At 46.1% G+C, this 27,851-nt stretch overlaps 2 protein-coding genes across 7 annotated transcripts; both read left to right on the top strand.

Annotated features, from left to right (window-relative positions):
* Positions 1-167: 167 nt before the first annotated feature.
* lamp2 (lysosomal-associated membrane protein 2) lies at positions 168-15,273 on the top strand. 4 transcript variants are annotated; one of them, XM_061835140.1, is made up of 9 exons: positions 168-348; positions 2,508-2,623; positions 4,817-5,027; positions 6,611-6,772; positions 6,839-7,050; positions 7,160-7,276; positions 8,194-8,248; positions 8,327-8,497; positions 11,604-13,497. In XM_061835140.1, exons 1-9 carry the CDS (start codon positions 303-305, stop codon positions 11,747-11,749), a joined length of 1,236 nt encoding a protein of 411 aa, XP_061691124.1. In that variant the 5' UTR covers positions 168-302; the 3' UTR covers positions 11,750-13,497. The 4 variants fall into 4 exon arrangements, with proteins under 4 accessions (XP_061691124.1, XP_061691123.1, XP_061691122.1 ...); XM_061835139.1 differs by lacking the exon at positions 11,604-13,497 and adding an exon at positions 13,511-15,273 and having other exon boundaries at positions 170-348; positions 7,157-7,276; XM_061835138.1 differs by having other exon boundaries at positions 170-348; positions 7,157-7,276.
* Positions 15,274-16,851: 1,578 nt separating this feature from the next.
* Positions 16,852-27,850, top strand: klb (klotho beta). 3 transcript variants are annotated; one of them, XR_009797141.1, is made up of 7 exons: positions 16,852-17,826; positions 18,883-19,414; positions 20,132-20,400; positions 20,471-20,727; positions 22,936-23,789; positions 25,158-26,344; positions 26,485-27,850. XR_009797141.1 is itself a non-coding variant. In XM_061835132.1 (6 exons), the coding sequence occupies exons 1-6, from the start codon at positions 17,089-17,091 to the stop codon at positions 25,577-25,579; spliced, it is 3,072 nt and encodes a 1,023-aa protein (XP_061691116.1). In that variant the 5' UTR covers positions 16,852-17,088; the 3' UTR covers positions 25,580-27,850. The 3 variants fall into 3 exon arrangements, 1 of the variants encoding a protein (XP_061691116.1); XR_009797140.1 differs by having other exon boundaries at positions 25,158-26,412; XM_061835132.1 differs by having other exon boundaries at positions 25,158-27,850.
* The last annotated feature ends 1 nt before the right edge of the window (position 27,851 follows it).

Genomic DNA, 27,851 nt, shown 5'->3' with positions numbered 1-27,851 from the left:
ACGACAAGCGATGTAGAATTGAGGAAGTTTCTCTTGTTTAAGGCAATGCATGCGGGATCACCGGCCTCCCCAACATGGCCGCCACGCTTTTAGCCGGCCTATCTTGTCTTACGTCCTATCTATGTTTAAAGGGGCACTTTGCAGCCCGGGTGACACGTCCATGACACCCCCCCCCCCCTCTTTCCCCACCCGTCACATGACTTTTTATGTGACTTGCATTTCCTCATCACTCACCTCCGAAGATCTCGGGCTACTCACTCAGCTCTTGTTTAGTTTTAATCACCGCCAAGTGTCAGGTCATCATGTTCCGATATGGCGCGTTTGCCCTTCTCCTGGCGTTCGAATGCGGTAAGTTGAATCAATTTCGTGTGAATTTGTTATTGAAACTAGTGGATCGTAATCAGAATATATGCGACCTGCTGGGCCAAACGTCAGCCTGGTGCTATTAGTGTGATTGTAATTCATATCGAAGCATTGTTATACCTGGGGGAAAAAAAAAAAAAAAAAAAGCTTTACAGACGAAGCCACCATCAACTCGAATATATCATCAACGCAGCTAGTTAGTTAGCTCCAGTGCTAATCACAGTCTGCGTCAACAACATCGCAACTGGAGAGTTACAAAGGACGCGTGAAGCTTAAATTACACGCCGGCGTGTATTTACATGCTTAGTGTGATGCCCAAAACTCTTTTGCAGTAGTTGTTCAAAGTAGCTCAGCTGTTATCCCTTCTATGGCATCACGTTAGCACAGCGGCTACTCCAGCTAATGCTAGTTTTGAAAGCTAAAGTTTGCGTGGATGTTTTAACCCGAGTTTGCCCAACAGACTTCTGTTTTTTTTTTTTTTTTGGATTGATTAGCTCAGGGCCCGCCATGTCAACAGAATTTTATGACTGTGCCTTTGTTAAAATCACATCGCGCTTGCTCGTAAATGTTTGTTACAGTTGGGTTAATTTTTTACAATACATATTTTCCGAAAAAGAGGTCGCTTCGGGACGAATAAATGTTCGCCCGTCTTTTGTTTTAAACTTATTTGTTGAGGTGAAGCTTTAGACTCAATAGTCAAGACTGTTTCTCCAGTGTTTTCAGATGGATTTACTGTAGATCCTCGAAATACGCATATCTATAAAATGATCGTGTCTTGAGGGGGCTTTTGTTGATTTTTCTGCCCTGCTAGCCGTTTTCAAAGTATTTTAGGACATTTTGGCTGCTTTTGCAAGACCCAGCAAACCTTCTTGGTACTTTTTTTTTCTTTTTTTTTTTTTTCCTGACAATATCTGCACTGAACCTATCAAAAGAAAGAAAAGTTTAGTTATCATTTCTGACCAAAAAGTGGGGAAAAGCATTTTGTAAAATGGGAGTGGGACTGACAATTTTTTGGGGGGAGTCAATCCATCAATCTTCTGCCACTTTTCCGGGTTGGGTCACGGGGTCAGTAGTTTTAGCACTGATACCCATACTTCCTTTTCCCCCCAGCCCTTTCGTCCACACCGACTGGATCAGTTTTTTTGGAGCCATTTTTCTTTTAAACCTCATTTTGTTTTTATAGGTATATACAACTATAAATTGCGCACTGAACAACGCTGCATTATCACATGGTCACATCAGCGGCTTTTTGACACGATGTCCCCCCCCCCTTTTTTTTTTCCTGATAATTGCGAAACATTTTCTACTACTTTCCACGTTGGCATTTCTCCCTCCCAATTGAGATGAGTCAACATTCATCTGCTTATCTTTGTCATCTACTCAAAAGCAGTGTCAATGTCATATTTGAGGCAACGTGATGCCATACCCTATTGGGATTTTGTTGTCGTTGCAGTGGTTTATAAACCTAAATTTCACAGATAATGTAGGTGAGACCCTCTTCCACATCGATCCATTGCAAAACGCACTTGACCAATACGTACGCATCGGTTGCGATAAACTTCTGGATTCCAATTGATCAATATAAACGTCCACATTTGCGAATGAGTTAGTTCATGGAAATCATACACAGTCAAATCTTCTTTCTTTTGCAGCTTGATCACCAGTTCGTCAGATTTCGTATACAGTGCGCACATATTAAGAGAGGCTGTTTAGTAGAAGACTCTCACCACAACAGCTATTGCTTTCTTTTTAATATCCTGCCCTATATTGTTGTTTTTACTTGGGGGAGCGTTCCCGCCCTGTGCAGCGGTATACAGTATAATGCGCGTGACAGAAACTGTCACTGATGACACAGCACGTTGCTGGAAACTGCAGTCAATCTAAGTGGACCTTGGTCTCTCTTCTCGTGAATTCTATTCAGTTAAGTGGCTCGGTGTAGCTGCGAGCCATCTTAAAAATACCACGTTGCTTCAAATAGTGGTCATGAGGCCTCTCTCCCCCCCCCCCCAATCTACTGAGTAGACAAGGCATACCTCTCTGATAGTGTCAATCAAAACCAAACATCATTATCTGAATAGGGTCAGCCTGTGTGTTTAATCTTTCACAAGGAATTGAAAGTGATGTAACATGTTTCTACTTTACAGTCATCCATCTGTCACGTGGGACAGAGGTGACGGTCAAAGACAAAGATGACAAGTTGTGCCTTTACGCCAACCTCTCGGTCAACTTCTCCGTTTCGTACATGGCTTCCGAGAACAAGGTGAGTTTCCAATCGTCAATGAAGATGACATTTTACTCTTGTATTGCAGGGTAAAAAATGACGAGGGTTGTTTTGCTCCCGACATTCTTGCCAGTCAGCGTTTCACTTGTTGCGTTTTCCTGGTGCACATCCTGTCACTGCGCTGGCCAATTGTTGGACCGCAGCTCAAATAACTGTGTGATTGCGTTCACAGAACACAATCGGTGTTGTTTGACTTCCAAGTTGCGCTGATTAAAGGGGGCAAATAAATAAAGAAAGAAAGGTCTGGAGAAGTGGTTGCCCCACATTCCCCATTTCTTTGCATATATATCATACTGAACATCAAGCCAATTGCAAAAGACCACCCAAATAAATAGAACAAGGCGCTTCCTAACGGAAAATGAAAGCTAAAAGCAGGTATTTACATGCATATCTTTTTGACGGGGGATCAGATTAAATTTGTCCACTTTTAGGTCAAGTAAGGATTACTGAAATTATTTTCAATTTGCTAAGTGTCAGAAAAAAAGATTAGTTTTTAAAAGGCAATTTTCTTTTCATTGCAGCAGTTTGCATATGATATTACCGAAATTTCCGGCCTACAGAGCGCACCTGATTATAAGCCTCACCCGGTACATTTGGAAAGGAAATACCATTGGGTACATGCATAAGCCGCAAGTGCCTACATTGAAACACAAGATATTTACAAAGAAAGACGGTACACAGAGTTTTCAAAGTTTTAATACCTTATCTTAGCTTAACATAGCAACAACACGGGAGCACGAACAGGGCTGGTTTTAAAAATAAATAAATAAATAAAATCTTTTCCTTTCGGCTTGTCCCGTTAAGGGTCGCCACAGCGTGCCATCTTTTTCCTATCTAAGCCTAAAAAAACATAAGCCTACCGGTAGAAAACAGCTGAGGCAGCTACACAGTAGCAACACTGTAGCACGGCACTAACGGTTAAAAAACAAAACATCGAAATCACTGTGACGTGGCAGTATCACAGCAGCAACACGCTAGTGCGGCGCTAGTATCTAGTACTAGCGTTTACTTCCTCAGCACATATATTCCAATATCTCCCTGTTACCTTTTCTGCTAGAGTGCCCCCTTGCGGCTGTTAGAAAAACTGCACAAATTAGCCGGATCACCGCATAAGCCGCGGGGGGAAAAAAAGTTGCGACTTATAGGCCGGAAATTACGGTGCTATGCCTTTAAACGATTTGGGAAAACCGCGAAGATGTGGTCACTTCTCTTACGTGCTTTGGGAAGGTTTTAGTTCATTCAAGACACACACCTGTGGGTGTGTTTGAACGAGGCACACTTGAAACATGTTGCGTCTTTGTGCAAAATCGTGAAATAGTCAAAGGAACTCAGCCAAATAGCAGGAAGGGACACAAGTCTGGTCCATTCTTGGGGGACTTTGCTAGTCCAAATTTAATGTAAAAATTTAATTTCAACAATAATGGCGAAGAAAAATCTATCTGGCTTTATGGACAAACACGTTTTCAACCAAAATGAGATATTTATTGTAGTACCAAGCGTGACCTGTGAGAGGCAGCATAGTGTCACAGGGCATTTCAACTCCTGGGATAATGCAAAGAAGAGTTGTAACAGTAGAAGAAGAAAAAGAAGCGGCGAGGCTAACGGTTATCTTATCAGACAACTTGATCCTTGCATCCATTTTCTTTGCCACTTATCCTCACGAGCGCCGGAGCTCATCCCAGCTGTCGACGGGCAGGTGGCGGGGTACACCCTGAAATGGTCGCCAGCCAATCGCAGGGCACATTGAGACAAGCAGCCACAATCACACCTTGGGGCAATTTAGAGTGTCCAAATAATGTTGCATGTTTTTGGGATTTGGGAGGAAACCGGAGTGCCCGGAGAAAAGCCACGCGGGCACGGGGAGAACGTGCAAACGCCACAAAGGCGGGGACGGGATCAAATCCGGGTCCTCAGAACTGTGAGGCCGAAGCTTTCCACTGAGAAAACACTTTGTCAATTTTATTGTGAAGATTCAGTCCACATTTCAACACTTAACTCAACTAGCTGCTCTTCTGTTGACCTCCTAAGTGGCTATCGCAATTTTTTATTTTTATTTTTTTAAAGTCAGTCTTGGCACAACACGCGCTCAACGGGAAAGAGAGAGGGGGGAAAAATGCTCTGTGTGGAGCTGATTTTTCACTTCTTTACTCTTCACTCCGCTTCCCTCCTCAGAGCGCGCTGGCCCAGTTCGAACTCCCCGCCGAAGTCACGTCCAACGGCAGCAGATGCGACAACGCGAGCTCCACCTTGAAGCTCAACTTCGGAGCGGGACACTCCTGGACCGTGAACTTCAGCGTCAGCGGGAACGCGTACCGGGCGGATTCCGTCACGTTCTCCTACAACCTGAGCGACGCCACCGTCTTCCCCAAATCTGCTTCCACCGGTAAACCTTCCGTGTCTCCCCGACTGGATATGAAGATGCGTATTAGACGGCTTCGGCAGTCGGGTGTTAGCAAATTAGCAACGCTCTGCGTTCCCTTTAGTGAAGGCCTGTTAATGAACATGCGGGAGCTGCAAGAATTTAACATACAGGTGACATATGGAAGATGAACGCATTCATGTTAAGTCTCACATTTTTTTTGCATTGCATAGATGACATTGATGAGACTCTTGCTTAAGTTTGACATTTATGCATTTTGTTGATTTTGAATGCGAGAGGCATTAAACAGCATCAGGCTTATCTGGGGTGTTGTGACGTAAACATGACACCAGCCCACTTTGTGGTTGGTACAGGCCCACTCATTTCATGAATCTGCACGATATGAACTATAAGTATTATTTATTTTAAAACCTCACAGTTTGGCAACTGTGTTTTCCTTTTGTCATCTAGTGGAAGAACACAATTGTTCCCGTGTCTTACTGTTACCTTATTGAGAGTAAATGTGTATTATTATTTTTTTTGTGATTTTTATTTATTTTATTTTATTTGTTTTAATTAATTAATTCATTTTTTTTTTTACGACCAATGGAGTGAAAGTAGTTAATTTCCCAGGGCATCGTTGATTTCATTGTGGGAATCACTGGCATTGGGTAGCAGTAGACAGCGGCGCGTTCTGACCAATGTTCCCTCAAATTTTTTTACGCGTCTTGAGCAAAACACACTAAGGCCGTGAGCGCCCCCTTTGACAACTGTGAGCAACATCAGACGTACGCACTGTGGTCAATCAGGGTCATCCATTGAAGTTACATGGCTCATTAAAAGTTTCAGATTACCTTCCCATCAGAACATTTTTAAGAAGAATGTTGTTTTGGCAAACTTACACCAAAAATGTCAACAAACAAAAAAAATACATTGCTAACCAAGCCAGCTATGAACTATAAATTTGAAATGTTGGATCCAACTTTGTTTCTTTTTTTAACCAACAATGATATCTCTGTCTATTTTTCTTGGTGTAAAACTGAATTATTGCTTGCAGAATTAGGAATTAAGCAATGCATGTTGAAAGCTGAATGATGCTCCCAAACAGTTTTAGGGTTAATGTCATATTGCCTCCTATTTTTAAAATACAGAATTAGCTTTTTGGGCAATGTATCTGTGCTTTCGTCCTCAATCGGGCTGTGGCAAGGTGGAATTTTAACAATACACACCAATTGTAATTACCCCTTTAAGAGCGGAGGGGGTGGAGTCAGGTAAACCAGGAAGTAGAGTGTGTGGCCGGGCAGTAGCTCGTTGTGAGAGGCAGTGCGCTGCCGTGATTAGAAAGAAACAAACAAAAAAAACCCGTCAGACCGTAGTTCACTGCGCTGCATATCTTTTCATCTGCGCTGAAAGTGTGCAACTAGTGCGCAAATGCGCAGTTGCGCAGCTTAGAGGGAACATTGGTTAAGACTTAACTTTAGATCTACGTACAAGTTAACGTCGTCGTTGGCGGGACATCATAAAAAGAGGCCCACCCCCAGTGTTTTGTATACGAGCAATTAAAAAGTACATTTCCCGTAACATGTGTCTGTTTTTCCTCCAATCAGACACTCTCTCCGTGACCGTGAGGCCTCACATCACTGACGTGAGCATGGGCACCTGCTACTCCTGCAAGAGCCAAGAGACCATCCGGTCGGACTCGGTCAACCAGACCCTGTGGAACGTGCTCATCCAGGCCTTCGTCAGCAACGGCACACAGAGCGAAAACCGTGAGTGTGGGCGCGGCCCCGTCTCGGCGGCATCCTCCCACTGACCGCCGCCCTCTTGTTTTGCAGTGACCACCTGTGCCGCCGACCTGCCCAGCACCCCCACGGCCTCTCCCACTACAGTGGCCCCGGTAACGAACAGCACCGTGGCGCCGACGACAGCCCCCGCGCCCACCCTCCCGACGCCCACCGTCGGGAACTTCAGCGTCAAACCGGACGACAACGGCACGGCCTGCCTGTTGGCGAACTTGGGCCTGCGGATCGGCGTCAAGCAAGGCGAGGTGTGTGCGATCCCGCCCAAAGTTTTGCCCTCCAGATGGAACGGGACCTCTCTCACTTATTTTATTGTTGTTGTTTTTTTTTTTGTTTAAAACTTTCTTTCTTTAGAAGTATCAGGAGATGAACCTGGACCCCAACGTGACCAGAGCTTCCGGATCGTGCGGCGTCAACAGTAGCGAGCTGGTCTTGGAGTCTAACGCCATGACCGTGGTGCTCACGTTCACCAATGTGAGTCCTCCACTTGTCTCGTGTTATCTTCAGGTACACCTTATAGAAGTACCGGATTTTCCACACTATAAGGTGCACCTTCAATGAATTGCCTATTTCAAAAGTTTTTTTTTTTTTTTTTTTTTTCTTCATATATAAGGCACACAGCATTATAAGGCGCGTAGAGTAGACGCTACAGTATAGAGGCTGGGGTTATGTTATGCGTCCATCAGATTGAGCTGCACTAAATATTGATCCATATATAAAGCGCACCGAATTATAAGGCGCACCGTCGCCTTTTGAGAAAATGAAAGACTTTTAGGTGTGCCTTATACTGCGGAAAATACGGGAAATATGTGCCACCAGGATTCGAATTTGATCACATTTTCAATAGTTGTATTTCAGTGCAACTTTTCAATGTTAACAATTTATCCGGCTACAATTTGGTGTCTAAAATTCACCGTCCGTGCCGCCAGGCAGGGTTACTTTAGGTCAGAACCGAACAGCCAGCCAATCGCAGTTACGCTTTCGTAGTCACGTGACGTCACGTACTAAGAAAGCGTAACTGCATTGGCTGGCTGTTTGGTATACATGCAGATTTACTTCCATACACCTCCAACTGTATTTCCAGTACAGATGATTGACAAGTATGATGATGCCTGCAGTTGTACTCATTTGTCACTTTTATTGTGGTAGAGGATCCTCTTAATTTGCAAGTCGTGTATTAAAGGAACAGTACAGTATGTTTGGTCATTTATCAGAAATGCAGTATCAAAGCGTCTTTTGTCCAAAGTCCGTTTGTGTCTTGTCTCGGTGTACCTAATAAATGTCCGGTGAGCTCTCCGGACCAACGGGGTCGATTTTGATGTAACAAATTCCAAGACGTTGGTTCATCACGTTCACGCCTGTGGTTTTGTTGTCTTCGTCTTTCCTGACAGGACACCAAAAAATTCCGCCTACAAGCTGTGAATGTCACCGCCAAGCTGAGTTCTGGTAATCCGAGCGGTTTTGTTGGGCAAACTCTTCGAGCAGGATGAGGTGAACCTGTTTGTTTGCGTGCGTTACTCGAAGGTGTGACTTTCTCCGAGGCAAACGGCAGCTTGAGTCTGTGGGAGGCGGCGGTGGGGAGCTCGTACATGTGCAACAAAGAGCAGAATGACAGCATCACCGGCCGGCTGAACATCTTCACCTTCAACCTGCAAGTGCAGCCGTTCGCCGTGAAGAAGGGCCTCTTCAGTACAGGTAACCGCTTCTGTCCATCCCAACTGTGCCACTCGGGTTTCGTGAACCGTGCAGAGTCAATTCGGGCGACCCGGCGGGGAGTCGGTTCTTTTCCGTCACCCCCCTCCGAGCTAAGATTCTAAAGATGATTTGAAAATCTGAGCCGGCAGTTGTTGCAAGTAGTGAAGACGACGCGGTTGACTGCCTCTCTTTTCGTCTGCAGCTCATGAGTGTCCAATGGACGACACCAGCATCTTAATCCCGATCATTGTGGGCGCTGCGCTGGCCGGCTTGATTCTCATTGTAGTGATCGCGTACGTGATCGGTCGAAGGAAGACCTATGTGGGATATCAGACGCTTTGAGCGGCCGCTTTGCAGATCGGTCACGGAATTCGGGAGGGGGGGGGGGGGGCACCAAGCCTGGTCCTTGGATCGACGTGCAACGAACTCGATTGGCTCTCGACAATCCAAACCTTTTCCAAGAAAGTCCCAAAGGTCTGACGTTATTTTGAGTGTTCCAACGTGCACGGAGAGCATTTGTGAGAGTCTTCAGGGACGATCATGTTGGAGTTTTTTTTTCTTCAAGGACCAAACTTGTCTGCACCCCGTGTTTGTAGTTTTTTGTTCTTTTCATTTTATTTTTTGTTTTGTTTTGCTAATGAGCAAATGCAAAATCCACATTTATTGGCGATGGAACATCCGAGTGCCGACATACAGAGAAGTTCGATTAAAAAAAAAAAATGTATGGTTTAGATTCATTGAGCACCCATTGTAAAGGTTTCTCTTGGTCAAGTAATTCTTACTTTTGGTGTTTCGCTTCCGAAATGCAACATTTTCCATAATATTTGAAAGAATTGAGACGCACATGTACAACAAACCGCAAAGAACGCTGTGCGACTTTTGTCTGTCAAGATTCTGCATTTGCTCTGCCGCCGCTCCCATTTTGTTTGTTTTTTCCTTTATGATTTCCTCTTTGCACATGATATACGTATTTACTTTGATTTTTGAGTTTTCGTCCCAATAATCCAAGGGTGGGGAACGTTTTACATTTTATTGCTTACATACGGCCTGTCGTGCAATTCTGCAAACAAATTCAACCTCAGCTAAAAAAAAAAAAAAAAAAAAAAAAAAAACGTAGTAACTTTGTCATAAGTTGGGTTGGGGGAAAAGTGTGCCCTCCCACCCCGCCATAATTTACTCCATTTTTTTCAGTATTCCGATTCAAATCCTGTTCAGAAAAAGAAGTTAAGCTCACTCGGTGACCAAAGGGTGAACTTGTCTGTGAACCACTAGGAACACATTTGGAAGCTTTTTCCGATATTTTCCCCTGCGCAGATTTTTGCAATTGTTGAAAGCGATTTTTATCCCCGGAAGACGTTTTGACGTGCGCGGCGTAACCCACGGGACGGCTCAACGGTTCCACACGTCGCGTTTTCTGTTACACTTTGCACGAGTCGGCAAAATCGATCCGAAGAGTTTTTTTTTTCTTTGCATAATTGTTCTGAAAAGGGATCGTATCGTCGTTTGACAATAATATCATGTAAATGCACTAAGACGCTCCTTTTAGCTTTCTTTTTTTTGGGGGGGGGGGAAATTGTCACATGATGAATACGCGTGTTGTGATCCAGGCTCTGAAGGCTGCAGGAGCTCCGAAATTAATTTTGAACCAGGTCTTATGACACGGTTGGTCAATGTAAAATCCCAATGGAAGTAGTAGGAAGTAATGGAGTTTTCTGCTTTCTGATTGGCCAATTCCTCTGCGAGCGGTTGACACTTCCGCGGTGGCATCCGTTTTCACGGCGCTTCCCGGATAATTTGCGATTCGTGGGCGTGGCTCTTCCCGACGGCCGGGTCGTCTCCCGGAGGTTCGGCCGCGTTGGATTCTTTCTTCCCGACATCTCGTCACACGAGCACTGCAGCCCTGTCAGATCCTCAAATGAATCTTTGTTTTTTTTTTTTTGTTATATGAATGAGTATTAGGGCCATGCTGAACAGAAAATAAGTCATTTTTGAGAATTTTTTTCTTTTTTTTTTTCGTGGGAGAATAGTCATACTTGACAAGTAAATTGAAAATACTCATAGCAGTCTTTAGGCGGATAATGTAAGGGATTATAATATTGCTTTATTCTTTTTTTTTTTTTTGGGTCTGGTCACAATATAATTCTCTTAAAAATGACAGATTTTTACAAATTTTTGTAAATGATTTTAAAAATACACCTTCCCCCTTTTCCAACTTTCTTCTTATAAAATGCCGTCTGTCTCATAGTGTTGCGACTTTGCATAAATGACTTTTTAATCTTGTGAGATTACAACCTTTTCCTCAAGTTAAATGTTTTTCCTCGTCGTGCGTATAATGATATAAATTATTCTTACTATGATTTTATTTTTTGGTTGTTTTTGAGGTCATATGATTTTGTTAAATTTTTCATTTTTTAACATCATTCTCAAAATGGTGTTCTCAGTGTTACATGATTATTCTCATGTATTACATTAACAATTTTTTTTGGGGTGATATGACTTCATTCTTGTAAAGGTTTTTCTTCCCCATATAACGACTTATTATTATTTTTCCCTTTTAAGAATGATCACTTTATTCTCATTGGATTTTTCTTTTCAGTGTGGCCTGAATACCTTTTTTTTTTTTTTTCCCTTGATTTAAAATTTGCTCCTTAATTTTGCTTTTCCCGGGTGTGTGCGTGCGTGCGCGCGTAGGAACAATTGCAGCGTTGTTGTCGTTCCGCTTTGTTCTTCTCGAATCAATAGAGATTAGTGCCTTGCTCAGTATTGGCGTTCATGACAAAGCCTGCATAAGGCTTTTTTTGCATGTTCAACAAAAGGGATTGCGTGTGTGTGCGTGTTATGATATTGCACTGTTTTACTTTTTTTTTTTTTCTCTCTCTCAACTGGATGATATAGCGTGTCAAACTTTTTTTTTTTTTTGTAGTCTGAAGATTTATGGAAATAAAAATGTGCTGCTGTCCTGGCTATTCTGAGTAAAGTTTTTTTTTTTTTTTTTTTTTTTTTTTTTTTAAATATTATTTGTAGAGCCGCCGAGCCTGCCTTTTTACTAACCCCGCCCTTCATCCTTCCCTTTTTATTGACCTCCTCTCTCTTCACTCTCGTCTAGCTGAGGATTGCCAGACGGATTCGGAGAGTTTCCTCCTCGTTCCCGTAGCCGTCGGAGTTGCCCTGCTTGTTCTCATTGTTATCGTTCTGGTGGCCTACTTCATCGGGAGAAAGAGAAACATGGCCAGCGGTTACGAGTCTTTTTAGGCTCGTCTCGTTATTTTTTTTTTTTTTTTTTTTTTTTTACGTGATGTAATCATCAGAACCGCTGCCTGTGTTCCTCTCTGTTCACCGTCATCAGCATCGATGTTTGCTGTCAGTATTTCCTCTTCGCTTGCTTTACTTTCCTGCCTACATTTGAATTATGTGCGCTTTCGGGAAGTCATTTCATCAAAGGGAACAAAATCCAAAAATGCGTGCTACATAATCAAAGCTTAGTTTCGCATCTTTGAATATTCATGTTGTGGCTTTGCTTGCGAGGGCTTCTTTGGCGGGTGCTTGAGTCCCTGAAGCGCTCGTCGGGTGGTTCCTAAAACTCCAGGTTGTCGTCGGTTTAAAGCTTAGCGTGATTTATCTTAATATCGTGGAAAAACAAAATGCCTGCCGATAACGTTCACTCGCCAAAAAATCTCACTCGAAACTTTGCACAAAACTAGAAAAAAAAAAAAAATAATAGCATGTGAGATTTTGTGGCTCCAGAAGAAAGAGCGAAGGGATTATAGCTTGGTCATATGGTTATATTTGCTGCTTGGCATACTTGTATCATTTTTATAATTTCATCATAGCTTAGTACAATTAACAGACTGACACTGTAGATGCCTACGTTAATTTGCCAGCACCTCTAAAATACACGCTGGTGACATGCAACTGAAATGTTAGAAATAGTAATAGAATTTTAGGTTAGCATTTTAGCTTCATATTTAGCATCTTAGCTAACCATGCTCGTGTGTGTAAAAGCTTTGCGCAAGATTATTTTTTTGCCTACCCGTAATTGTGATTTGTTCAAGAAATGTTAGATCGTAATGCTTAGATGACTTTTTAGCAATATGAGCAAATATAATTGCGCAAAATGTCTGCTAAAATGTTGATGAGCACAAGTGCCTGCTAGCATTCCTCATGTTATCATAAAACAACAAATGTTAACACGAGCACATTTGCATAATCTTCATTTTCTAGCTTTGTTAAAATGTGACTGTACCTTTACCACTTTTATTTCAATAATTACTCGTGCGGATGATTGGTATAATTTTTGATTGTTTATACATGTTGAATACACCGGTACAAAAATCTTGCTTGAACGATGACATCCAGGTAGTTGAATATCTAAAATATTCCAAGGATTAAAAAACAAAACCTCTTAGATTGACGTTAGTACAAATATCTTATTGAAAAAAAAAAAAAAGTTCCGCCCCCCCCCCCCACTTGAGTCTAATAATTAGACAGGCGATGGCTTTTATTGATTTTATACTTCTTATAGCAACTTTTGCTGTTTTGAAAAAAAGAATTCCGACTATAAAGATGACAACATCCTTCTGCTATCATCTCTCAAATATAAACCAAAACAAAATGTCTCCCGTTAATATATTCGCTTAGTATTTTATGCCCTAAATAAGTCTGCAATTTTATTATTATTATTTTTTTAAGATTTCCCAAGTAACCTTTTGAAGCACTTTATTTCCATTCTGCCGCTTTTCACAAACGTGCGACCTCTCCGCACGCGTGTACAGAATATTGAAGTCGGTCGCTTTTGCATTCTGACGCTGTTGATCCATGTTATGGAAATCTGCTAATCTTGTGGGCTCGTTTGTGTGTGCGCCTTTTTAACCATTTTGAGGATTTTTAACATTCCAACTTGCCCCCCCCCCCCCCACCTCATTTAACTCCCGCTCTTGCTAACCCGGCCGTCTCTCTCTTGTGTGTGTTGTGTTTCTGTTTGGTTTTTCTTCTTCCCGTCTGTGCGCCAATCAGCTGAGGAGTGCTTCCTGGACTCTGATTTGAGCTTTTTGGTGCCGGTCGCGGTGGGCGTGGCCCTCAGCTTCCTAATCGTCCTTGTCCTTCTCTCTTACCTGATTGGCCGGAGGAAGAGTCGCACTGGCTATCAGTCTGTGTGAAGCTCTGCTTTTGCCCCCCCCCGCCCGGCCCGACCCGACCCGCCCGATCTCGATCTTGTTCCCCCCGCGTGTCCAAGCACCCGCCCGCCTCTTGCTCCTCCTCTGCCACTGACTGAAGCGGCCAAACCATTTCACATGAATATGGCGTTGATGACTGGAGACTGCATGTCCAATTGCTTTCCTAAATTGGGGGCGGACACCACCCCCCACCCCCTTGCCCAACCCCCTTCTGCCCTTTACAATATGATACCTGTAAATGAATCTCTTGTATGAAATGAATTATTCACCTTTGCTGACGAATGACTTGAATGTACAAGCAAATATTACAGCACATTGACTTGTATGCCGTTTTGTTGCTTTTTATTTTCCAAACGCACAACAAGGGACACTGAACACTTTACCAGCACTGCAGCCGCATTTTGAATGATATATTTTCAAATGTAACGCACCCTTCTGTACACGCGGTGTGTTTTAACTTGAGTTGTAACAGCAGTCGACGACCAACTAACCCCCCCCCACCCCCCACTGGCCGACAGTTTTGTGCCTTCCCGTTTAAGCCGCCGTTCGTTTGCTTTGCTCCAGAAGGACGTCATGTGATGGTGATGAGCTTGTCTTACTTAACATGTGCGCGGTGGTGAGGGGGAACAAACTCCAGTAATAATAATAATAATTAAAAAAAGTTTGGTTCTCGTTGTGTAGCCTTGTTTGTTGTGTGCGTGTGTGTGTGTGTGTGTGTGGCCTGAGATCTTGTGACTGCCACTTTGATTACCTTTTTTTTTTTTAATTTTTTTTTAAATCATCGGTGTGAAGTTCATGACATAGAAGAAAAAAAAAGTGGATCTACAACATTGTCACAATAGAAAATTAAAATGAAAGTGGGGGAAGCATAAAATTGTTTCTGTTCCCCCCCCCCTCCAAAAAAAAAGGAGGAACTAGTGTGGCCTGACTCAATTTTTGTCATTTTTCTTTAAGTGCAGAAATGAATATAAATACGGTGGCTCAGCTGGTAAAGCGTTGGCCTCACAGTTCTGAGGTCCCGGGTTCAATCCCGGACCCGCCTGTGCGGAGTTTGCATGCTCTCCCTGTGCCCGTGTGGGTTTTCTCCGGGTGGGCACTCCGGTTTCCTCCCACATCCCAAAAACATGCGACACTATTTGGACACTCTAAATTGCCCCAAGGTGTGATTGTGATTGCGACTGTTTGTCTCGATGTGCCCTGTGATTGGCTGGCGACCAGTTCAGGGTGTACCCCGCCACCTGCCCGTTGATGCCTGCACTCCCTGCGATCCTTGTGAGGATAAGCGGATAAGAAAATGAATGGGTGGATACCTTGAGTGTTGGTACGTCTCCATGTTCATACAAGTGAATTATGTTTGGCGTAACAAATGACTGACATTTGGAGATACTTTTTGGATGCATTTTTTTTTTTTTTTTTTTTGGTGACAACCGTAAATATTTTGAATCATCTCCCCAAAATGACAAAATGAGTGAGCCCACTCTATTTCTCGAGTGCCCCAATGATGTATTCAAACTCTTTTGTTTTCATTTTCGCTGTGCCACTGGTTGATTACTTTACTTTGCTTTTTTTTTTTTGGGTGGGGGGGTTGCCAAAATAAACAAATGAAAGTTTGTTTCTTGTTTTTGTCGCGTCGTTGTTGTTGATTTCAAAGGTTGCCAGTTGGCCCATTTGACGAGCTTTTTTACAACTCGTTCAAAGTTCAAAATGATGGGCAGGAGTGGAAAAAGATATGCGATCCAAGCAATACTGATAGCTTGCTTACTCTCGTTATGTATTTGAAAGCAAAGGGAATGAAAACAATATGGATTTTATATGTATGATTGTCATTTGCATGTTTCGACTTACGCAAAGGCCCAAGACACCCCCCGTACTTTGATTAATAAGAAAATGATTTTTTTTTTGCCCTGCTCTAATTTAAATTTGGAGAAAATTCTAACTTGTAAAGTCACATTTCCCCCATTTTTTATTCATCTTGTGAAGGAGAATTTCCATTTGACAGACTTACAAACTTTTGAATTCTGAGTTTGTCACCACTATAGAATAAGCCCCCAATTTTTGTCAGCGTCCAACTGTTTCTTAAATCAGGGAAAAAAAGTACTTTCAAGTTACTGGCGCTAATATTCGCGATTAGCTGTCCCCCGTGTGCTTTCGTCAGCGTACACGTCGCCTTGATGACGACGCCGGTCCGAGCCCAAGACGATGACGCCACGCCGGCGGGCGGCCATTAAAACGCACGACACGCGCACACGCTTTCCCGCAATGTCCGGCCTGGGTCAGCCAATGAAAAATGGATCCAAATTTAATAAAGTTACACCATCCGGTCGGTCATGGTGCTCTCACCTGCCACCCTTTTATTGAATCTGAGGAAGAAACTGCCGAGGTTTCACGGTGCCTTCAGGCAATAAGAAAGAAGGACTGGAGGGTTGCGCCCCCCCCCCACCACCCCATAAATGTCCAGAAAGCATCGCAGTAATGTGAATTGATCGAAGCTCATATTTGAAAATTGACGCAGGCGTTTTGGACCGCCGCAAAATGTGCCGACGGGGATTTTCCGTCAAGACAGATCAGAGTGTAAAGCGATCGAGGCCACAAAATCTTGAATTATATTTATAAAATCTTATATTTGTCAGTTGTTTATCTTAATGATAACAGTGTAAAACTCCCTCGACAGGAGAATGAATAACGCCGATGTCTCTGTTATAACCCTTTAAGTAACAGACATTTATTGGAGCGCAAATGATAACGCGACACATGCAGAAGGACAATATTCACAAGTATATTTGCGTTACGCTTTGTGAAAAATAACTGCTATAGCTGCAGCTTCCAGAAGAGTTGTGATCGTATCCGTGTAGCTCCGTATTGTCTGTTTTATACTGCCCCCATGTGGCCAAGGCGCACACACCAGAAGGAGTAACACAATGTCCATTGGATACAAGCCAAAAGTGTGGCATAAAATTACATTCCCGTCATGTTTTCATAAAGTACCGGTAGCGTATTACAGTGTTTTTTTTTTCTCTTTTTAAAAAACACATTACAAAGAAATGTTTTTTTTTTTTAGGGGGGGTGGGGGCACAGCGGAGTTAAAAGCTTTTTTTTGATGAAAGTTCGCGGCTGTGGCGATGCCTCATGAAGCGTTACATGAGACGGAAACGTCCCAGAGTGACGCGAGCGAGGTGGCTGCTGATTGGTCAACCTTTACACGCGCGAACGCGAGGCGGGCGGGCGCGGCACGAGCGCACCGAGACGGAAGGCAGGAAAGCCTCGACGCGCCGACGAGGATCAGGTCGCTTCGGATTTTGCTCTCTCTTTTTCTCCCAACATGGATCAACTATTGTTCCTCAAAGGAAGAAGTGAGACCGCGCACTACCTCGCCCTTCACTCCGTGTGGATTTCCGGAGCGAGATAGAGTCCTTCAGGATGCCGGACGATCCTCGGCGACCCGCGATCCGGTGGCTCTTTCTCTCCTTGTGTTTGGCGACCAGTTGGCACCAAGCCGCTGGTTCTCTTGGCGACGGCAGACGGATGTGGCAGAAGCCCAAGCCGGTCCCGGTCAGTCTGGAAGAGTCCTTCCTCCGCGATACTTTCCCCCCAGGGTTCCTGTGGGGCGCCGGCACCTCCGCCTTCCAGACCGAAGGGTCCTGGGACCGGGACGGAAAGGGCGCGTCCGTCTGGGACAAGTTCACCCAGTGGAAGGCGGCCGACGTGGCCGCCGACAGCTTCGCTCGCTGGGAAGAGGACTTGCGGGCGCTGGAGTATCTGGGGGTGAAGTCGTACTCCTTCTCCCTCTCGTGGCCCAGACTGTTCCCCGACGGCAGAGCGAGAGGTCCCCCCAGTCAACCCGCAGTGGAGCACTACAACCGCCTCATAAACGGGCTTCTGCAAAAGCGAATAGAACCCGTCGTCACCATCCATCACTGGGACCTGCCGCTGGTCCTGCAGGAGGTCTACGGAGGATGGAAGAACGACTCGCTCGTCGGGTTCTTTGAGGACTACGCCGCCTTTTGTTTCCGCACGTTCGGGGACCGCGTTGGGTACTGGCTCACGATGCACAACCCGTATCTGGTGGCCGCACAGGGGTATGGCGCCGGGGTGCACGCCCCCGGGGAAACCGGGGGGGACGCCGCCGCGCTTATCGTGGCCCACAATTTGATCAGGGTAACTTTCTTTGCATCTCTTCCAATGCACGCTTGTGTTTAATTTTTTTTTACAAACAGGACGTGAGGTTCCAAAGTCCACCATAAGAGTACAGCGTGTGCCAGGAAGTCCCGGACATTTGCCTCGATAATTATCACTCGTGTTTCTGCCATTTAGGGCGCCGCGCAGCTGGCGTGTGTTGACGCTCGTGTGTGAAAAAGATCATTATCGCCGTGCCGTTAGGCGGAGGCCGCGATTGGCGCGTCTGCCGCTCACGTCACCGCCGGACTGAAGCGCTCACTTAAGCGTCCTAGCAAGAGGCTCGTTAAAGTGACATTATAGGGCACAAATATCAATAAAGGTAACGTGAGGTCATGGTAGTCGCCTCGCCTCATTGATTATCCATCCGTCCATTTTCTTATCCTCACAAGGGTTGTGGGAGGAAACCGGACTGCCCGGAGATATATACATATATATATATATATATATACATATAGATGGATAGATAGATGGATGGATGGATGGATAGATAGATAGACGGATAGACAGACAGACAGACAGACAGATAGATAGATAGAGACGATTCCGTAATTGGCCGTTTTCCAACTCCCCATATTAACGCACAGAGAAAAACAAATGCAGGACTCCGAGATGAGGGCATGATGAGCTTTATTCAAAGCTGAGGTCGTACACGGTGTCAGCAGTCCGAGAAGGCAGAGGTACAGAAACGCTAAGCTAGGCAGGATCCAAAAGACATGCAGCGAGGTCTCATGACAAGGAAACAAACTAGAAAACATGAACTAGGACTAGACGATGAAACATAAACCAAGACGGGACTAAACTGAGGTGGCACAGAAATGCTGGACGAGGATTACTCAACACTACACTATTCCCAGTGGTGGAGATTCCGACCGTCAGTGAATACAACTCACAAACTCAGGGCACAAACGAACTGGGGAATGTCAGTGACAAAAACTCCAACTTAAATACTTTGTCTCGTTACAGTCCCAATGTGAAGCCGTCTTGCGCTTGACAAAGCTGACGTACTATTTGTGCTTATCTGTGTTTTTCTGGCAGGCGCACGCCAAAGCCTGGCACATCTATGATGCCCACTACCGACCGGCCCAGAAGGGTCACGTGTCGATTGTTTTGGGCTCCCACTGGGTGGAACCTCCCAAAGGCCAACAACCCATCGCAGCCGCCGCCGCCGCCGCCGCCGTGGATCTTTGTCAGCAGTCGATGGAAGCTGTTCTGGGTTGGTTCGCCAACCCCATCCTCGGCGACGGAGATTATCCGCCTTCCTTGAAAGTCAAGCACGGCGGCCTCCTGCCCGCGTTTTCTGCCGAGGAGAAGCTGCGGGTGAAGAACACGGCCGACTTCTTCGCCCTGTCCTTCGGGCCGAACGTCCTGCGTCTGGGTCGGAGCCTGCCTCACCTGGGCCAGAACGTGTCTCCGGACCTGAGGCGCGTGCTGGCCTGGATCAAGCTGGAGTACGGCGACTTGCCGGTTCTGCTGGCCGAGGTCGGGTGGTTCTCCGAGGCCAGCGTCGGCATAGAGGACACGGTGGCCCTTTACCTGATGAAGAGATTCATCAACCAGGCATTACAAGGTAAACGCGAGAACCCGTCCAAATCTTCAATCCGGCGGTCCGTTTTCTAGAACGCCAGGTGACCCGGAGCCTGTGCCGCCTGACTTTGGGCCGGAACTGCTCGCCCGCCAATGGCAAATGCGAAGGGGATCCCGGACTTCCACAGAATCCGGGGGGGGGGGGGGATTGAAGCTAGTTATGACTATTAACTCTTCAAATAGAAAAGGATCAAATACATTCTAACGGATTGTCCAATTAATACTACTGCAAAATGATATCGTTGTAGTAATGACGCTTGTATTAGGTGGCCCTGCTTTTAGTAGCATATAGTATGTGTGTATGCGTATAAAGTACTGTATTATTATTATTACTTAATAACTTTGCATTCCTACTTGCAGTTTACGACCTTTTTTTTTTTTGCATCTGGTAAACATTTGACTGTAATAACATGTAATTACATGCTTATGATACGTTGAATGTTGTACGTGCATATTAAATGACACTAATTTTAATTTCATCTTACAGTGATCAAATGATAGGTTTTTTGTATGTATCTGTCATATTTTAACAGCATATAACCACACGCACACACACACACGCACACACTTTTGTCAACGCTCACACTTTTCACCCCGCCCCAACGTTTTTTTTTTTTTTTTTTTAAAAAAACAATCAAGCCACCGCACCGTCGTTTGGAAACTCCTCCTCACTTTTCTACCGCTTTGTTTTGCGTCGCAGCCGTCAGGTGGGACGGAGTTCGGTTGCTCGGCTACACGGCGTGGTCGCTGCTGGACGGCTTCGAGTGGAACTACGGCTACTCGGTCCGCCGGGGCCTCTTCTACGTCGACTTCGCTCATCCCGAGAGCGGCAGGACGCCCAAAACCAGCGCGCAGTTTTACCGGCGGGTTATTGCCGACGACGGCTTCCCCCGAGCGGAGCCCTCCCCGGAGGTTGAAGGTCATTTCCCGTGTGATTTCCAATGGGGAATCGCCGACTCCACCTTGGAGGTACCAAATGCGACGGACGCCGACAAACGTGGCCACCCTCACGCGTCCATTTTGCGTCTGCCTCGGGCAGGTCCGCTTTTTCCCCTTCTCCCCCCAGTTTACAGACCCCCACGTGTACAGCTGGAACCGGACAGGAGACGGATCGTTGCGTGCGGTCCCGGGCTTGAAGCTCCACGCCAACCGTTCCCAGTGCACGGACTTCCTGGCCGTCCGTGATCACGTGGCGCTGTTTGCCTCGACGGGGGCCACCCACTACCGCTTCGCACTCAACTGGTCTCTGATTTTACCGCGCGGGGACCTCTCCGACGTCAACGTGGAAGCGCTCAGGTAAAAATGCGCAACCGGCTTCATTGGTGCATATTTTCCGCACAGTTCTGAGGTCCCGGGTTCAACCCCAGACTCGCCTGTGTGGAGTTTGCACGTTCTCCCCGTGCCTACGTGGGTTTTCTCCGGGTGGGCACTGCACTTTCCTCCCACATCCCCAAAAAATGCAACATGAATTGGACACGCTAAATTGCCCGTAGGTGTGATTGTGAGTGCGGTTGTTATCTGTCCCGATGGGCCCTGCGATTGGCTGGCGACCAGTTCGGGGTGCACCCCGCCTCCTGCCCGTTGACAGCTGGGATAGGCTCCGGCGCGACCCTTGCGAGGATAAGCGGCGAAGGAAATGCATGGGTGGATGGATGGATGGATGGATGGATGGCTGGTACATATTTTAAAGTGCAGAGTAGCTGATGGAGAGATGTTTATGTCCATTACAACAATGCTTCCATTTTTTCTTTTTAATCTGATGGGCTTGGTGTACAGTAGAGAAATACTAAATTTGATCTTTTGAATGCATTTGTGCAGCTGTTCAGCATTTCCGAGCTTTTTTGCTCTCCAAGAATAAGCTTGAAAACATCGCGACAGCTCTTTGACCCACGACCCCTGGACCGATAACACGTCATCGTTGGATTAGAATTGTTACGTAAACAATCCGCTTCATAATTGATGATTGCGAGCGTTAAAGAGGAAGTGGCCACCGAGCGCTTCGTCAGCACGTTTGCGAACTTCCAAGGATCAATCGAAGGGCCGTCTGTCATTTTGACGTTCGGCTCCTCCTTCACAAACGGCTCATTGCTAAAAAAACAATGAAATATTAGACATCGCACATGCATTTCAAAGTTTAGAGATGGAGTACAGTAAAGCCTCGGTTCTCGAACGTCTGCTTTTTCGAATGAAAATGTCGAGATTTTTTTTGCTTCTCTTTTCGAACGAAAATCGGTATTCGAACACCCCCGATAAAACCTGGAAATAGCATATTGCGTGCGGGCAGACCAGCTGACCCGCGACAGGTTTTGTTATTGTCTATTCGAACGCCCCCCGAAAAATCATCGCGCGCGGCGCGAGCAGTTGACCCACCCACGACGCCCCCGGAAAAAAAAAATGACATAACGCATGCAGCGCACTTTTGTTATTGTGTATGACGCCGCAATGAGTGTGGTTTTTCCTCTTATCGAGGACTACCGTGTTAATCCCCCAATCATAACGCCAAAGAAGGCAAGTTGCTTGTTTAAAGTTATTCTGCACCTTTGTTCGTAAAAAGGTTTACAAGTTGCTACAGATACGGCAATGCACTCCACTACTAAAGCATCTATTTTAAGCAAAAACGAAAAAGATTTCTTAAATTATTTTATTTTGTTAAGTATTTAAGCTAAAAAAAAAAAGCTTTAAAAAGCCAATTTTTTTTTAGGCTTGGAACGCATTATTTCTTTTTCCATTCATTGTAATGGGAAACATCGATTCGGTTTTCGAACAAATCACTTCTCGAGCCGTTTTCTGGAACGGATTGTGGTCGAGAACCGAGCCATCACTGTAATGGCTTCCATCCCCTACCTCTCCTACACAAAAATACTAATATGCAAATTTGACTGGCGGATATGAAAGCGTTTCAGTGTACCGTCACTTTAACTGTCCTCAAGCAATATTCCTAATGTTGACTTTTGTCGCCAAACCACTTCTCGAAGCGTTTTCTACAACGCATTGTGGCCGAGAACCGAGGCATCGCTGTGTTTGAAGTTCATTAGGGAAATTTCACCCCAAATTGTACTCAGATAAGAGTACTGCTACTTAATCTGCCTCCGAATAGTCTAAATAATGACTTCAGTGCTACGTATTCAGTGAAAACAAAAACGACTGAGCAACAAGCATTGAGTCACTTTTGACGGATAATTTTTCATCAAATCACCAAAAATGTACAATAGGAACATGCAAATTCCCAAGCCGACAAAATATTGTATACAAATTGAACTGCAATTCAGTCTTTATCAGCTCACATGAATTTGTGGCGAATGAGCAACATGAAATGGTGACAGCGCCCGAGGCAGAAATAATAATAATAAGAAGAAGAAGAAAAAAAAAACAAACCCGAACAGATGGAGCAAGAAATAACGTAAAAATAATATTTGCACGAAGACGACTCTGATGACTAGAATTTGTCCCAAAAGGATTGAAGGAAGCTGCTCCGACGACCTTTGTCAATTTTTTTTCGGAAAGGTACTACCGCTGTGTGCTGAGCGAGCTGCAGAAACTGGACCTGGAGGCGACGGTTATCCTCTACTACCCGACGCGCAAAGCTCCCAACCTGGGCCTGCCCGGCGCTCTGCACGCCTCGGGGGGGTGGCTCAACTCCAGCACCGCCGACGCCTTCCGGGACTACGCGGCGCTCTGCTACCGGGAGCTGGGCCCCCGCGTCCGCTACTGGATCACCGTGAACGAGCCGAACAGGCTGACGGATCTTTATTCCGGCGGCGACCGGCGACGGCTGGCTGCCCGTCATCTCCTCGCGGCTCACGCCAAGGCCTGGCGGCTCCACGAGCGGGAGTACGCCCGTCGGCGGGCGAGCCGGGCGTCGCTGGCGCTCCACGCCGACTGGGCCGAGCCGGCGAATCCCTTCCTGCTGAAGTCGCACGCGGCGGCCGTCGATAGATTCCTCCTTTTTGAACTGGGTCGCTTCCTGGACCCGCTGCTGAGGCCCGGGTACGAGGGGGAGGGGGCCCTCCGAATACCTTTTTCCAAAAGCGAGAGGGAGGAGCTCCGAGGGGCTTTGAGCTTCATCGCGTTGAACCATTTCACCACCCGCCTGGTCTCCCCCTTCCCCGATAACGTCCGGCCGAAAGACGCGGGCGAGCGCGGCTGCCTCGTCCTCTCCGACCCCACCTGGCCCTCCTCCGGTCTGGGCCAAGCTCTCGTCCCCTGGGGGCTGCGAAAGGTCCTGACCTGGGTGACCGAGCGATACGGGCCGGCTCTGCCCGTCGTCGTCACGGCGAGCGGGGTCGACGACCGGGATCCGGTCCGCGATGGCACCAGGCAGCACTATCTCAAAAGTTACCTGCGCGAGGCCCTCAAAGGTCACACGCTTATTTTGCATACACAGGGGGGGTCAAACGCATTTTTCACATGCGAGTTCGGGTTTCCCTCAGAGGGGCCGTTATGACTGTGGAACCAAAATATTGACGTCGTCAATTTATGAATGTGTTTTTCAACTATTCACGTTTGGTAACACAAACATTATGATTGTCCTTGCCGCTTATCCTCACAAGCGCTGGAGCCGATCCCGGATTGTCAACGGGCAGGAGGCGGGGGACGCCCTGAACCGGTCGCCAGCCGGCAAAATGGAGACAAACAGCCGCACTCGCTAGAGTGTCCAATGAACGTTGCATGTTTTTGGAGTGTGGGAGAAAACGCCCGGAGAAAAGCCACGCAGGGACGGGGAGAACATGCAAGCTCCACGCAGGTGGGGCCGAGATGGAACCCGGGTCCTCAGAACTGTGAGGCCGACGCTTCGCCAGCTGGACCGCCGTGCCACCGCATTTGTAATATGTATCTTTTTGGTTGTTTTTTTGCATGTTCGCAACGTGCCTGCGTGAGTTTTCTCCAGGCACTCCAGTTTCCTCCCGCATCCCAAAAACATACAACATGAATTGGACACTCTAAATTGCCCCAAGGTGTGTTTGTCTCCATGTGCCCGCCTCCAGCACTCCTCGTGACCCTTGTGAGGATAAGCGGCTAAAAAACAGTTGCGGACTTTCCGACTGTCTTCTAGCCAGGCTCCCTCTAGTGACACTCAAAAGAATCACTCCTTAATTACAGTTCAGTTGCGTTTTACTTTGAAGTTTTTGGAAAAAAAAAAAAAAAACACTTAGAACTGTGATTTATTTATTGAATTAATTTTAGACATTTTGAGTGGATCATTTTTTTTTTTTCCAGGACACTGTTTTTTTTTTTTTTAATTTTCTCGACTTATTTCGGAGCAGAGTTCATGTTTAAACTGTGCAGAATGTTACATTGGCTTACAGTAGCACTGAATACACTTGTTGGGGGTAAAATCTCAATTTTTTTTGTTTTAATTGCAATATTTAAATGCTGGTCTTAACGAGCTTAGTACGAATTTGCGCTCTGTGAAAAAAAGTACTCCTCCAGCAGAAGTATTTTCCATTTTCACGACTTGAGCGACGTTGACGCCCAGGCAAAGCTCGACAAGCAATATAGATTTTATGGCTATATTGCTGCCTCTGAACTCCCCAGAAACCATAAAGATGATAAGAACTGCGAGGGCAGAAAGAAAAAAAATGAAATTAGCTTTCACACTTTGCCCTTTATGGCCGACGGCTCGCCCGTATTGCGCCATCAAACAACAACAGGAGGGTGGCATCTAAGAGGGAAAATGCAAATGACGATCAATTCATATTTCTGCTCGTGTCCTTGTGTATCCGCAGCGCTGCGGTTGGATGGCGTCAACCTGCGGGGTTTTTACGTGTGGAAGTTGCAGGACGATCTCGCCCCCCAGTACGGTCTTTTCAGCTCGACCGAGCAGCAGTCCAAAGCGAAGGCCTCCGTCGACGTCTACAGACAAATCATCGCTCGCAACGGCTTCCCTCGAGACGCGGGCTCGAACCCGTGTCGCTCCACCGAGGCGCGGCCGCCGTGTTCGTTGTGCGCGTGGCTGTCCGAGAACAAGGCCCTGGCGGTCTTTGGCTGCTGCCTCGTGCTCACAGCTGTCATCTTCGCCGTGCTGGCCTTCTCCGCCGTCGTCAACGGGAGGAAGTACAACGGGGGCCGGAGGAGGCGAGGAAGGGCCGCACTCGTGCACTCGTGCGGCGGGCCTGCTGTCAAGCGGACTCCTTGTGCCGTACATTAGCGGAGGGGTTCTAAAACTGACCCCTGGGGTCCACCAGGTGTACCTCAATTGACGGACCGCGAATATGGTGTTCCCCTGGGGGTTACGGTCGCTACGCCCCCCCCCCCCCCCCCGAAAATGGATGGATAATACACATTGCTTACACTGGGGCGGCACGGCGCCGCAGCTGTAAAGCGTCGGCCTCACACTTCTGAGGACCAGGGTTCAATCCCGTCCCTCCCTGTGTGGAGTTCGCATGATCTCCCCGTGCCTGCGTGGCTTTCCTCCGGGTGGGCGCATGCCTCAATTGAAGACTCAAATTTGCCCCGAGGTGTGATTGCGAGTGCGACTGTACGTCCGTCGCCACGTTTCAGGGTGTACCCCGCTTCTTGCCCGATGAGAGCTGGGATAGGCTCCAGCACTCGCCTTCACCCTTGTGAGGAGAAGCGGCTAAGATCAATAATACAAACACGATTCTCCTTCAGCTTGAGCATTGTATGTCCCAGCAAATGTTTCTTCTTCTTTTTCTTTCGGCTTGTCCCGCTTAAAAAAATGCAAATAAAAAAAAAAAATGCACATGTTTAAGGGGAAGCAATGCTTTTACAGGCCAACGTGTGAGGAATTTACCGGGAGCTTTCAAAAGTACTGTATACGTAAGCCGCTTCCGGTACCTTGACCAGCGAGAGCTTCAGACGCTCTGCCGCTAGATGGCGTCAGCGATCTTGACAACGTCCAACCAGCATCAGTGCACCGGATCTCCTCGCAGGAAGTACCCGTTGCGTTCAGGTGCGTTCATGACGGATGTTTTGTTACGGACAAAAACGATCGGAATCAGAATCTGCATTAATGGCCAAGTACGGAACAACACACAAGGAGTTTGTCTCTGGTACCACCTTTGCTGAGTTCAATCTTTTTGTTGGTTTCAGTCAGGGTCCTTTTTCTGAGCTGCTTATCCTCACAAGGGTGATGGGGAGTGCTGGAGCCATTTTCAGCGGTCATCGGGCAGTCCGCCAGCCAATCACAGGGCACATGGAGATAGACAACGGTCACAATCACACCTACGGGCAATTTTGAGTCTCCAATGAATGCACGTTTTGGGAGTGTGGGAGGAAAATTTTAAAATTTAGTTCTCGAATTTTGTTTATCAAAAATTGAACAGAAACAAGGCACGCTCTCTTCCGATAAGTATTCAAAAAATTGAGTACCCCAAAAGAACTTTCTGTGTGGTTTTATTTGATTAAGTCTGTCAAAAATATTCTCTGATATCATTGTTGTTACATTTTTTTGCTTAAAATATTTATACCATTTACAGAAGGGATGTGAATACTTTTTTGTAATTATTATTACAGCTTTTCATCAATTCTAAGATTCCACTCGGAATAGAACTTATTACAAAGAGAAAGTCTTAAAATCTGACCATAAATTCTGATAGCTAAGGGGTTGGCCAAATTCGATTTTTATAAATCCAAGTGATTGTAATGTAAATTTTGTAAAAGTGATTTGTTCCTTTTAGTAATATATGCATTGTTCCAAAGAATAGAATTGTGTTGGAGGGGGGGGGATGGTGTGAGTGACATAATTTTCATGCTAACAAAGCTCGTTAATAACCCATCCATCCATTTTCTTTTTCCGCTTATCCTCATGAGGGTCGCGGGGAGTGCTGTAGCCTATCCCAGCTGTCAACGGGCAGGAGGCGGGGTCCACCCTGAACTGGTTACCACCCAATCGCAGCTTGTTGATAATATTTTTGACAAATTCATTGGTAACTTTGAAACACGATGTTGACATAACAATGGAAAGTGAAGCCCTCCTGCAATCTTAAATATATACTGTGGGATAAAATGCAATATGGCGGCACAGTGGAGCAGCTGGAAAGCCTTTGGCCTCACAGATCTGAAGTCCCAGGTACAATCCCGGCCCCGCCAGAGTGGAGTTTGCATGTTCTCCCCGTGCCTGGGTGGGTTTTTCTCCGGGTGGGCACTCCGGTTTCCTCCCACATCCCAAAAACAGGCAATAATAATTAATTCGACTGTCTAAATTGTCCCGAGGTGTGATTGTGAGTGCGGCTGTTTGTCTCCATGAGCCCTACGATTGGCTTGCAACCGGTTTAGGGTGCGCCCCGCCTCCTGCCCGTTGACAGCTGGGATAGGCTCCAGTGCTGCCCCGCGACCCTCGTGAGGATAAGCGGCTAAGAAAATGGATGGATAGATAGTTTTAAACCCAACAGTCGAGAACTCATCCATTAGTGAGATAGTTAATTTGTTGCTTATCCTGTAGAAATAAAGCAGTTTCA

Source organism: Syngnathoides biaculeatus, chromosome 11 (assembly GCF_019802595.1).
Source record: "Syngnathoides biaculeatus isolate LvHL_M chromosome 11, ASM1980259v1, whole genome shotgun sequence".
Classification (NCBI taxonomy): domain Eukaryota; kingdom Metazoa; phylum Chordata; class Actinopteri; order Syngnathiformes; family Syngnathidae; genus Syngnathoides; species Syngnathoides biaculeatus.
Note: the sequence above shows the minus strand (reverse complement) of the source record. Positions and strands in the feature narration are given on the sequence as shown.